This window comes from Lepidochelys kempii, chromosome 9 (assembly GCF_965140265.1).
Source record: "Lepidochelys kempii isolate rLepKem1 chromosome 9, rLepKem1.hap2, whole genome shotgun sequence".
Lineage (NCBI taxonomy): Eukaryota > Metazoa > Chordata > Testudines > Cheloniidae > Lepidochelys > Lepidochelys kempii.
The window spans coordinates 48458262-48470570 of NC_133264.1; the positions used below are offsets into that span (position 1 = coordinate 48458262).

The 12309-nt window shown below is 47.4% G+C and overlaps 1 protein-coding gene across 9 annotated transcripts in view; it reads left to right on the plus strand.

Moving 5' to 3' along the window:
- Positions 1-12309, plus strand: part of STAG1 (STAG1 cohesin complex component) — a 380157-nt gene that overhangs the window by 306514 nt on the left and 61334 nt on the right. For all 9 annotated transcript variants that reach the window (XM_073360216.1, XM_073360223.1, XM_073360219.1 and 6 more), the window contains one exon: positions 10739-10913. In XM_073360216.1, the coding sequence (XP_073216317.1) occupies positions 10739-10913 (175 nt within the window). The remainder of the gene's footprint in view (positions 1-10738; positions 10914-12309) is intronic.

Sequence of the window (12309 nt, forward strand, 5' to 3'; positions counted from 1 at the left end):
GAGGGTTTGATAATGGTGGTCAGAGCTTTCTCCTCTACTTTGTAGTGCTCGTTCTTGTGGGACAGGGCATCTGCCTTCTCCATTTTAGTCCCTGGGTGTAGGTGACTGTAAAATTGAATCTGGATAGAAAAAGTGTACACCAGATCTGGCGTTGGTTTAACCGTCAGGCTGTCTGTCTGTATTCTAGTTTTTTGTGATCAGTCCAAACTTGGACAGGAGTGTGGGCCCTTTTGAGGAGATAATGCCACTCCTCAAAGACAGCCCTCATGGCCAGGAGTTCCTTGTCTCATGTCATAGTTTTTCTCCATTAGGGTCAATTTCCAGGAAAAATGGTGCAGAGGTGAAGTAGCTGGTGGGAAACTGCAAAGTGGGAAAGAACTTCACCTATTGCAAAGTCTGAGGCATCAGTTTCAATGATTAAGGCCTGAGTGAGGTCTAGGTGGGTTCAAATGGGGGTGGATGTGAAGGGTCTTTTCAGGTTATCGAATGCGGCCTGTGTGTCAGTGGACCAGGTGAATCTGGCCCTTCTCCTTGTGGAGGGACATTAAGGAAGCGACCAGGCTGGAAAACCCCTTAATGAATCACCTGTAAAAATTTGCAAAACCCAGGAATCACTGTCTCCCACACACATTTGAGGGTGCCTTCCAGTGTCATCACCACTACCTAGCAGGGGTCTATGGCGAGGCCTACTGGAGAGATAATGTAACCCAAGAACTACACCATCTCCTTGTCAAGTTCACACTTCACAGGCTTGGCATAGGGTTGATTCCGTAGCAAAGCCAATCTAGAATGATATGTACATGACGGTCATGGAGCTCTTGATTTTCAGAGAAGATGAGAATGTTGTCTATATAGATGGACCATGCCAGCTAGGAAGGTGGAGGGACGAATAAATTGCTTCCATAGGTTTTCCTCTAGGTAATTCCGGAATGGCCTGTGTAGGTCTGGCTCAGAGAGAGTTTAAATGCCTCCAAAGAGAAGCTCCACTCCCCAGATGGAGTTTGATAGGGCAGTCATAACTGTGGTGCAGTGGTAGGGTGTCCATCTTCTGTGTGTTGAACATCTTGGTGAACTCCAGGTATTTGACAGGAATCTTAGGTGTGGTTGGGCCCACCGTTTTGTGTCTCTGGGAATCTTGGGGGTTGGAGCGCACTATAGAGTGTGGTCAACTGAGGACAGGGGCTCAGGAAACATTCTCATTGCAGGGAGCAGAAGAGCACTGTCCTTGACTGCCAGCAAATTAGGGGGTCACGGGCAATGAGCCATGGGGCACCAACAACAACTGGTGAATGCAGGGCACGGATCACCCCAAACTACATGTTTTTCTGGTGGCCACTGCTGGTGGTGATCTCTGTGGGCACCATCTCATATGTGATGGGCCCTAAAGAGAGGGGTGACCCCTCATTGGGCTCAACAAACTCAGGAGAGTCTTTGCGGGGGGTAGTAATCTGATGATTTTTGACAATTTCTTGGTTGACACAATTACCAGATGTGCCTGAGTCAACAAATGCCTCCAAGCAGATGTCAGGCATCATGGAGTGCCAGAGGGAGGGGAAGATGTGTGATGTGCTGGTTAGGGATTCTCAAGATTCCAGCAAAGTGGCAGCAGAGTGGCTTACTGTGAGGTGAAGTAAAACACTGACCCAGCCCCGGCCCCCCTACTGGGACTGGGTTCTGGTGTTTCCTAACCTGGAGGAGTTTTGGTTCTTGGCTGAGCATGTTACAGAATGCTTGGATTCCTCGCAGTACAGACAGAGAACTAGAGCTTTTTCTCATTGTACTTTTTCTCATTGTAGAGTTGGGGTCGAACTTGGTCACTCTGCATCGGCTTGGGGTCTGTTGGATTACCCAGAGTTGCATATGACAGAGAGGTACAATTTGATGAGGGTCAGGGACTGCCCTTGTTCCATTAGCCCGTTAGCAATCAGGGTGGATAAAAATCAATGATTTTTTTAAAAGAAATCAACTATTTTTTTTAAAAAAATCGGATTTTTTTGATAAAATGCTTTTTGAGGAAAAAACTTATCTAAAGATAGTTTTAATTAAGATACATTATAGCTCAAACATATCTCATCATGTAATAGGGATTATAAATTCTAATTCTATACTATGAAACAATATATTCATGTAATGTTTCAGAAAAGTTTTGTAAATGAGTTCCAATAGTTCATGGATTAGGGACCCAATTTTATGGGGTTCCAGGGGCATCTTTATCGATTATTTAGGTTAATCTTTCTATCTACCCAATGGGACTCAGTGCTCAGTCTAGAAGATACCATCAGAGATGCCTAGTTTTGCAGTTCTCAAACTGTGGATTTGTCTCCAGAGATAACATGTTTGTTAACAGCAAAAATGTTTTTAAATAAATAAATATATAGAGGTGAGAAAAACAGACCTCAACCCTATTGTCCCTCTGCAAATTTGTGTACACAGAGTCAATCCCTTACCTCTCCCTAAAAGTGCAAAGTTTCAAAAAGTTCAGTGAATAGAAGATTGTTGGGGGTGGAATAGATCTGGACAAGGAGAAGTCTGGAGATAAATGTGAGAAGGGAGGGACAGGCAGTAGAAACAAAAGTTGAAACTGTTTGAGCAGCATATTCCAGAAGTCTTGAGATCTTTCTCAGGGTATGTCTACACTATGGAATTAGGTCGAATTTATAGAAGTCGGTTTTTTAGAAATCAGTTTAATATATTCGAGTGTGTGTGTCCCCACAGAAAATGCTCTAAGTGCATTAACTCGGTGGAGTGCTTCCGCAGTACCAAGGCTAGAGTCGACTTCCAGAGCGTTGCACTGTGGGTGGCTATCCCACAGTTCCCGCAGTCTCCGCTGCCCTTTGGAATTCTGGGTTGAGATCCCAATGCCTGATGGGGCTAAAACATTGTTGCGGGTGGTTCTGGGTACATATCGTCAGGCCCCCGTTCCCTCCCTCCCTCCATGAAAGCAAGGGCAGACAATCGTTTCGCGCCTTTTTTCCTGAGTTACCTGTGCAGGCGCCATACCACGGCAAGCATGGAGCCCGCTCAGGTAACTGTCACCGTATGTCTCCTGGGTGCTGACAGACGCGGTACTGCATTGCTACACAGTAGCAGCAACCCCTTGCCTTATGGCAGCAGATGGTGCAATACGACTGGTAGCCGTCATCGTCATGTCCAAGGTGCTCCTGGCCATGTCGGCCGGGAGCGCCTGGACAGACATGGGCGCAGGGTCTAAATTTGGAGTGACTTGACCAGGTCATTCTCTTTAGTCCTGCAGTCAGTCCTATTGAACCGTCTTATGGTGAGCAGGCAGGCAATACGGATTGCTAGCAGTCGTACTGTACCATCTTCTGCCGGGCAGGCAAGAGATGAGGAAGGCTAGCAGTCGTATTGTACAATCTTCTGCCGGGCAGGCAGGCGATACGGATTGCTAGCAGTCCTATTGCATCATCTTCTGCCGGGCAGCCATGTGATGTGGATGGCATGCAGTCCTTCTGCACCGTCTGCTGCCAGCCAAAGATGTAAAAGATAGATGGAGTGGATCAAAACAAGAAATAGACCAGATTTGTTTTGTACTCATTTGCTTCCTCCCCCTCCCCCGTCTAGGGGACTCATTCCTCTAGGTCACACTGCAGTCACTCACAGAGAAGGTGCAGCGAGGTAAATCTAGCCATGTATCAATCAGAGGCCAGACAAACCTCCTTGTTCCAATAAGAACAATAACTTAGGTGCACCATTTCTTATTGGAACCCTCCGTGAAGTCCTGCCTGAAATACTCCTTGATGTAAAGCCACCCCCTTTGTTGATTTTAGCTCCCTGAAGCCAACCCTGTAAGCTGTGTCGTCAGTCACCCCTACCTCCGTCAGAGCAACATCAGACAATCGTTCCGCGCCTTTTTTCTGTGCGGATGCCATACCAAAGCAAGCATGGAGGCCGCTCAGCTCACTTTGGCAATTAGGAGCACATTAAACACCACACGCATTATCCAGCAGTATATGCAGCACCAGAACCTGGCAGAGCGATACCGGGCATGGAGGCGACGTCAGCACGGTCACGTGAGTGATCAGGACATGGACACAGATTTCTCTGAAAGCATGGGCCCTGCCAATGCATGCATCATGGTGCTAATGGGGCAGGTTCATGCTGTGGAACGCCGATTCTGGGCTCGGGAAACAAGCACAGACTGGTGGGACCGCATAGTGTTGCAGGTCTGGGACGATTCCCAGTGGCTGCGAAACTTTCGCATGCGTACGGGTGCTTTCATGGAACTTTGTGACTTGCTTTCCCCTGCCCTGAAGCGCATGAATACGAAGATGAGAGCAGCCCTCACAGTTGAGAAGCGAGTGGCGATAGCCCTGTGGAAGCTTGCAACGCCAGACAGCTACCGGTCAGTTGGGAATCAATTTGGAGTGGGCAAATCTACTGTGGGGGCTGCTGTGATGCAAGTAGCCCACGCAATCAAAGATCTGCTGATATCAAGGGTCGTGACCCTGGGAAATGTGCAGGTCATAGTGGATGGCTTTGCTGCAATGGGTTTGCTGAGTTGAGAATGCTCAGAGAACTGTGGTGGGGCCATAGACGGAACCCATATCCCTATCTTGGCACTGGAGCACCAAGCCGGCGAGTACATAAACCGCAAGGGGTACTTTTTCAATAGTGCTGCAAGCTCTGGTGGATCACAAGGGACGTTTCACCAACATCAACGTGGGATGGTCGAGAAAGGTACGTGACACTCGCATCTTCAGGAACTCTGGTCTGTTTCAAAAGCTGCAGGAAGGGACTTTATTCCCAGACCAGAAAATAACTGTTGAGGACATTGAAATGCCTATATGTATCCTTGGGGACCCAGCCTACCCCTTAATGCCATGGCTCATGAAGCCGTACACAGGCAGCCTGGACAGTAGTCAGGAGCTGTTCAACTACAGGCTGAGCAAGTGCAGAATGGTGGTAGAATGTGCATTTGGACGTTTAAAGGCGCGCTGGCGCAGTTTACTGACTCGCTTAGACCTCAGCGAAACCAATATTCCCACTGTTATTACTGCTTGCTGTGTGCTCCACAATATCTGTGAGAGTAAGGGGGAGACGTTTATGGCGGGGTGGGAGGTTTAGGCAAATTGCCTGGCTGCTGGTTACGTGCAGCCAGACACCAGGGCGGTTAGAAGAGCACAGGAGGGCACGGCACGCATCAGAGAAGCTTTGAAAACCAGTTTCATGACTGGCTAGGCTACGGTGTGAAAGTTCTTTGTTTCTCCTTGATGAAACCCCCCGCCCCTTGGTTCACTCTACTTCTCTCCCCTCCTCCCTTCGATCATTGCTTGCAGAGGCAATAAAGTCATTGTTGCTTCACATTCATGCATTCTTTATTCATTCATCACACAAATAGGGGGATGACTACGAAGGTAGCCCAGGAGGGGTGGTGGAGGAGGGAAGGAAAATGCCACACAGCACTTTAAAAGTTTACAACTTTAAAATTTATTGAATGCCAGCCTTCTTTTTTTTGGGCAATCCTCTGTGGTGGAGTGGCTGGTTGGCCGGTGACCCCCCCAACCGCGTTCTTGGGCGTCTGGGTGTGGAGGCTCTGGAACTTGGGGAGGAGGGCGGTTGGTTACACAGGGGCTGTAGTGGCAGTCTGTGCTCCAGCTGCCTTTGCTGCAGCTCAGCCATACACTGGAGCATACTGGTTTGGTCCTCCAGCAGCCTCAGCATTGAATCCTGCCTCCTCTCATCACGCTGCCGCCACATTTGAGCTTCAGCCCTGTCTTCAGCCCGCCACTTACTCTCTTCAGCCCGCCACCTCTTCTCCCGGTCATTTTGTGCTTTCCTGCACTCTGACATTCTTTGCCTCCACGCATTCGTCTGTGCTCTGTCAGTGTGGGAGGGCAGCATGAGCTCAGAGAACATTTCATCATGAGTGTGGTTTTTTTTCTTTCTAATCTTCACTAGCCTCTGGGAAGGAGAAGATCCTGTGATCATTGAAACACATGCAGCTGGTGGAGAAAAAAAAAGGGACAGCGGTATTTAAAAAGACACATTTTATAAAACAGTGGCTACACTCTTTCAGGGTAAACCTTGCTGTTAACATTACATACATAGCACATGTGCTTTCGTTACAAGGTCGCATTTTGCCTCTCCCCACCGCGTGGCTACCCCCTCAACCCTCCCCCCTCCCTGTGGCTAACAGCGGGGAACATTTCTGTTCAGCCACAGGCAAACAGCCCAGCAGGAATGGGCTCCTCTGAGTGTCCCCTGAAGAAAAGCACCTATTTCAACCAGGTGACCATGAATGATATTTCACTCTCCTGAGGATAACACAAGAGAGATAAAGAACGGATGTTGTTTGAATGCTGGCAAACATACACTGCAATGCTTTGTTGTACAATGATTCCCGAGTACGTGTTACTGGCCTGGAGTGATAAAGTGTCCTACCATGAAGGATGCAATAAGGCTGCCCTCCCCAGAAACCTTTTGCAAAGGCTTTGGGAGTACATCCAGGAGAGCCGCGAATGCCAGGGCAAAGTAATCCTTTCACATGCTTGCTTTTAAACCATGTATAGTATTTTAAAAGGTACACTCACCGGAGGTCCCTTCTCTGCCTGCTGGGTCCAGGAGGCAGCCTTGGGTGGGTTCGGGGGGTACTGGCTCCAGGTCCAGGGTGAGAAACAGTTCCTGGCTGTCAGGAAAACCGGTTTCTCCGCTTGCTTGCTGTGAGCTATCTACAACCTCATCCTCATCATCATCATCTTCGTCCCCAAAACCTGCTTCCGTGTTGCCTCCATCTCCGTTGAAGGAGTCAAACAACATGGCTGGGGTAGTGGTGGCTGAACCCCCTAAAATGGCATGCAGCTCATCATAGAAGCGGCATGTTTGGGGCTCTGAACCGGAGCGGCCATTTGCCTCTCTGGTTTTCTGGTAGGCTTGCCTCAGCTCCTTCAGTTTCACGCGGCACTGCTTCGGGTCCCTGTTATGGTCTCTGTCCTTCATGCCCTGGGAGATTTTGACAAAGGTTTTGGCATTTTGAAAACTGGAACGGAGTTCTGATAGCACGGATTCCTCTTCCCATACAGCGATCAGATCCTGTACCTCCCGTTCAGTCCATGCTGGAGCTCTTTTGCGATTCTGGGACTCCATCATGGTCACCTCTGCTGATGAGCTCTGCATGGTCACCTGCAGCTTGCCACGCTGGCCAAACAGGAAATGAGATTCAAAAGTTCGCAGTTCTTTTCCTGTCTACCTGGCCAGTGCATCTGAGTTGAGGGTGCTGTCCAGAGCGGTCACAATGGAGCACTCTGGGATAGCTCCCGGAGACCAATACCGTCGAATTGTGTCCACAGTACCCCGAATTCGACCCGGCAAGGCCGATTTAAGCGCTAATCCACTTCTGAGGGTGGAGTAAGGAAATCGATTTTAAGAGCCCTTTAAGTCGAAATAAAGGGCTTCATCGTGTGGACGGGTGCAGGTTTACATCAGTTTAACGCTGCTAAATTTGACCTAAAGTACTAGTGTAGACCTGGGCTCAGCGTAGCCTTCATTGATTTGAGATCTACCATACCATTCTTTCAGTAGAAGGGAAAACCTATAATGGCAGCAGGCTGTAAAAGAGACCCAGTTTGGGAATATTTTAATGAAGTTCCTCTACCTGTGGGTAAGACAGGCACGCGTGCAAAATGCAAACAGTGCAACAAAGAAATGCAAGGTCTGGTTTCCCAAATGAAACAATATCATGAGAAGTGTTCCTTCTCAGGAGGAAGCTGTGTTGAAGATGATGAAAAGAACATGTCTGAACATGCAGGATTTTCAGGTTGGTAACAACCAACAGGAATGCACTTTTATGTAGAATCCATGATTAAATCGAGTCTTCCTGAGTAGTGATTTAAATCAAATCCACCCTGTTATCAGTCCTAATGTACAGCTTGATCAGGGCCCCCGAGGGCACGTGCGGGTTCTACCTGAGCTAATTCATCTTTAAAAGGATCATTGAGTCCTTGCTGGAAGTGATTTTGTTGCACGGCCTCATCCCAGCAGGGATCGGCTTCCAGGCGTTGAAACATGGTTGCATATCTGATGATAGGCTGGGACCCCTGCCAGAGGGCTTGGAGTGCAGCTTCTGCAATGCGCTCTCTGTTAGGGTCATCAAAAATACTTGCCATTGTCTAGACAAACTCCTCAAAGTGTTCAAGAAGAGGGTTAGACAGCTCCAGTAGTGGGGAAGCCTATACCAGGGCCTCTCTGGTAAGCAGACTAATCACAAGTCCTACTTAGGAACAGTCTGTGCGGTGTGATAGCAGTTGCAGTGTGAAGAGCAGGTGATATTAATTCGTAAACCCCCGGAATTGGGACAGTCTCCAATGAAAATGTCAGATGGGGGACCTTGGGCTCTCAGGTAGCAGGTGGAAGGGTCAGGAGCTTGCAGGCACCATCCTGGCATGTACACCTGAGCCTGAAGGACTGCATTCTGTTCTAAAAGTGTGACCCTCCCTACTTCTGATCCTTGTGGACTGTTCAAACTGTAAGCTGCCAGGGTGTGGTCGGCCTTCTTAGGGCGGAGTGGGACCTTATCTGGTGGTTGCAATGGCAGTTTGGGATAGTGTTGCGCGTCCATGTAGGAGTCAGGTGTCAGCACAGGGTGAAGCCAGAATGAGGAGCCAAGCCAAGGGTCAGAACCAGAGTCAGGAGCAGGGCTGGGAGCCAAAGACTAGACTGGAGCTGGGGTGAAACCTGGAACAAGGGGTGGAGGCCAGGAGCAGGGCACAAGCACAGCTGGAGATGTGGTATGCACTGAGCTACTGCTCTACTGCTGCCGCGTCAAGGCTCATGTAGTGGGCCGCAAGCTCTTCTGCCCAGTCAGGAAGCATGGTCATTTGGAGAAGGCTCATTGTGCTCAGCTGAGCTTTCTGGGTTGCCTAGTGATGAAGCTGGGGGCCAGCTGTGATCCTGACACTAATAACTGAGATTTAGTCATGGGTATTTTTAGTAAAAGTCATGGACAGGTCACAAGAAATAAACAAAAATTCACAGCCCATGACCTCTCCATGACTTTTACTAAAAATATCCATGACTAAATCTCTGCTCCTGGGCCCAGCTGCTCTGGGGGGGCCCTGCCCCAGTGGTAGGGGCTGATTGCTCTGGGGGACCCACTACTCCAAGGCCCCCGGGGACCACTCTCCCGATGACCCCGGGACCGCTGCTGCTCGAGTGGTCCCCAGGGCCACCCTTGGAACCGATGCTGGGCGCTCCCTGGGGCCACTGCTCTGGCCACTCCTCGGACCATTGCTGCTGGGGCACTCCCCAGGACCGCTGCTTGGGTGCTCGCTGGGGCCAGCTGCCCAGGGACACTCCAGTAGCGGCCAGTGCGGCTGGCCCCGGGGCCGCTCCAGCGGCGACTGGCTGCGGGATGCCCGAGCAGCTGGCCCCAGGGTCAGCCACACTGTCTCCTGCAGCTGTGGAAGTCACGGAGGTCGTGAAAGTCACGGAATCTGTGACAGAATCACAGCCTTACTAATAGCTAACCTCCCCTCCTTTTGTTTCCAGGAAATCAGTACCTAAAAAAGCAGTAAATGCATATATCATTGGCAGGCTGGCATATTCAAGAACATGTGAAGTTCAGTTTTGTCCTAGAATTGTCATCTTCTGCAGCCAACTTCAAACAGTTTTTATCTCGAAGATTTAGGGCAACAGCACATATCTTTAGAAAGAATTATGGCTGAGACTCAGGCTCACAGCAAGAATCAAGGATTTGCTTAGTTAGCAGTGGTTTTTTTAATTCCTTTTCCTAGACTAGTGCCTTAACTCATCAATTCCCTCATAATTTATTTCATTTTGTATGTCATTCTAGTTTTTCTACCTAATTTTTTTTAGAGGTAACTATCTATCTCATTATTTTAGTTTTTATGTAATTCTTTGAACCAATGTACATTCTATCTTTTATCTCAGTTTTCCCCTGTTGCAGCATCTTAACTTTAGGGGGGCAGTGCAGTCTCGTGGATAGAACTCTAGACTGGAACTCAAGTGACTAGGACTCAGGAGTCCGTCACTAGCCTGCTGGGTGACCCTGAGCAAGTCATTTCAACTCTGTGTACCAGAGTTTCCCCATCTGTAAAATAATACTTTCCTCTGTTGCAAACACTTTAAGAACTATGCATGAAAATCTAGGACTTCTTATAGTTACTTCACTGTTGCATGTTTTATTGAAATTCTCCAGGAGCTATAGAGTGTCAGAGTAGGGATCTGTCACAGTATGTATCTCTGCAGAAGAGATAATTACCTGCTGCCTACTCATCCCTGCAAATGAGCATGTTCAACTTCCATGGATTTCAAGGAAAACTGGGCACTTTTGATCTTTTGTTCTTGTAAGATAAACAGCTGTGATAGATCTTCACTCACTAACCCACCTTCCCATCTCAGTGTTGGGAGTTTTGTTAACTCTCATTTTTCTTTTTTTCCAGTTCTAATTTTTTTGTTTCAGTAATAAAGAACTGGCAGTTCAAGGCAGTGGGGGTCCACCTGATGGCACTGGAAAGGTGGCAAACCATATCCTGTCAGAAGTCAAAGGCGTAAAACTTAAGAGTTATAGAAATTCCCTGTGATCTCCTTCACAAAACATGGACCCACAAGTATCAAACTATCACAACTCTGCATTTTTGCAGAAGGGCAATTACCAGTTAGTGGTGGGAAAATGTCTAGAAATTATATAAACAGCATATTTATATTTTAAAATGATCTTGACCCTTATGGGTTAACTGAATGAAGTAACTTTGTGTTTCAGGCTTTCATGCTGCTCTGTGATCTCTTGATGATTTTTAGCCACCAGCTGATGACTGGAGGTAGAGAGGGTCTTCAACCTTTGGTGTTCAATCCAGACTCTGGGCTCCAGTCTGAACTCCTTAGCTTTGTGATGGACCATGTCTTCATTGACCAAGATGATGAGAACCAGAGCATGGGTATGTTTAGCCATCGCGTTTTGTACTTGTCCTCTCTCACCCAACACACAAGACTTTTGCATGGCAAAACTTAATCTGGTCAAGTATAGATTCTGTTCAGGTGATGTCTAAAAAGGAAGACAAATTATACCACATACTCCAAGACAATTTCTCATATTTCCTCACATATCAAGCTATGAAGTCTTTGGTTGTAGAGGTGGCTGTACAAAGATCTAAAGATGGACAGGTGCATTCTACTCCTTCAAATAAGTCTGGATTTACTGGGGAGAAAAGTCTCTCTTCCTCTATTTTAGGTTTAAGCGTGGTGAATTACCAAGCTATAGTGGCACACTACCAATATCCTCTTTGGGGAAACATGTCAGTGTTCACCAAATCTCTCCAAGATAAACATAGAAAACACTCATGTGCCATCATTACGGAGGGACATTAAGTTGTCAAACATGCCCTGAAAGCATTGTTTGATTCTTCAGGTTCTGCAGTTAGAATCTGCAATTTCCATTGGAAGGTATGTTTTGCTTAGATCTTCAGGCTTTCTCTGAAACCAACTCCAAGGCTGATGATTTCCCCTTTAGGGAAAAGGATTGTTCAGATCCGGAACCAATGAGTTTCTGGAAAAATGAAGGAGCAGGTACAGACCTAGACTCCTGGGCATTTATCAGCAGTCCAGGAAGAGACCTGGAGTATCAGTTCTCAGGTACCAACACAACAAAATTCATCATCTTCCTTTTCCTCACACATTACCCAAAGGAGACCATATTATCATCAACAATATCGTCCTCAACAGTCTTCTCAGCAAAACAGAAGGAGCTTTAAACCACAAACAGGAGGTGAACCAATTATCTTCACAAGCTACTGTGCCAGGCCTTAGGTCCCAAGTTTGACAAAGTGCCTGAGAGCTGTGGTCCAATTTTAATCTAGTCTCATTCCATTCAGAGACCATCTGCATCTAAACATCTATTACCACAGACAAATAATTTTAGAAATTATTCACAAGTATCCAATAGAATTCAAAATTATTCCTCCTCAATCCCCTCCTCCAATCCCTATCCCCAGGGACCCCTCTCAAAAGAACCTGTTGAGATCAGTGGTTCTGCCCTTCTTGCCCTTCTCAAATACTGCAGCTGAGGCCTCACCAGTGCCAACTAATGTGGGACAGTTATCTCCCGTGATTTACATTCGACACTCCTGTTAATACACCCCACAATGATGATATGCTTTTTTGCAACTACATCACATTGTTGACTCATATTCAATTTGTGATCCACTAGAAACCCCAGATCCTTTTCAGCAGTACTTCCACATAGCCAGTTATTCTCCATTTTGTATTTGTGCATTTAATTTTTTCTTCCGATATGTAGTACTTTGCACTTGTCTTTATTGAATGTCATCTTGTTGA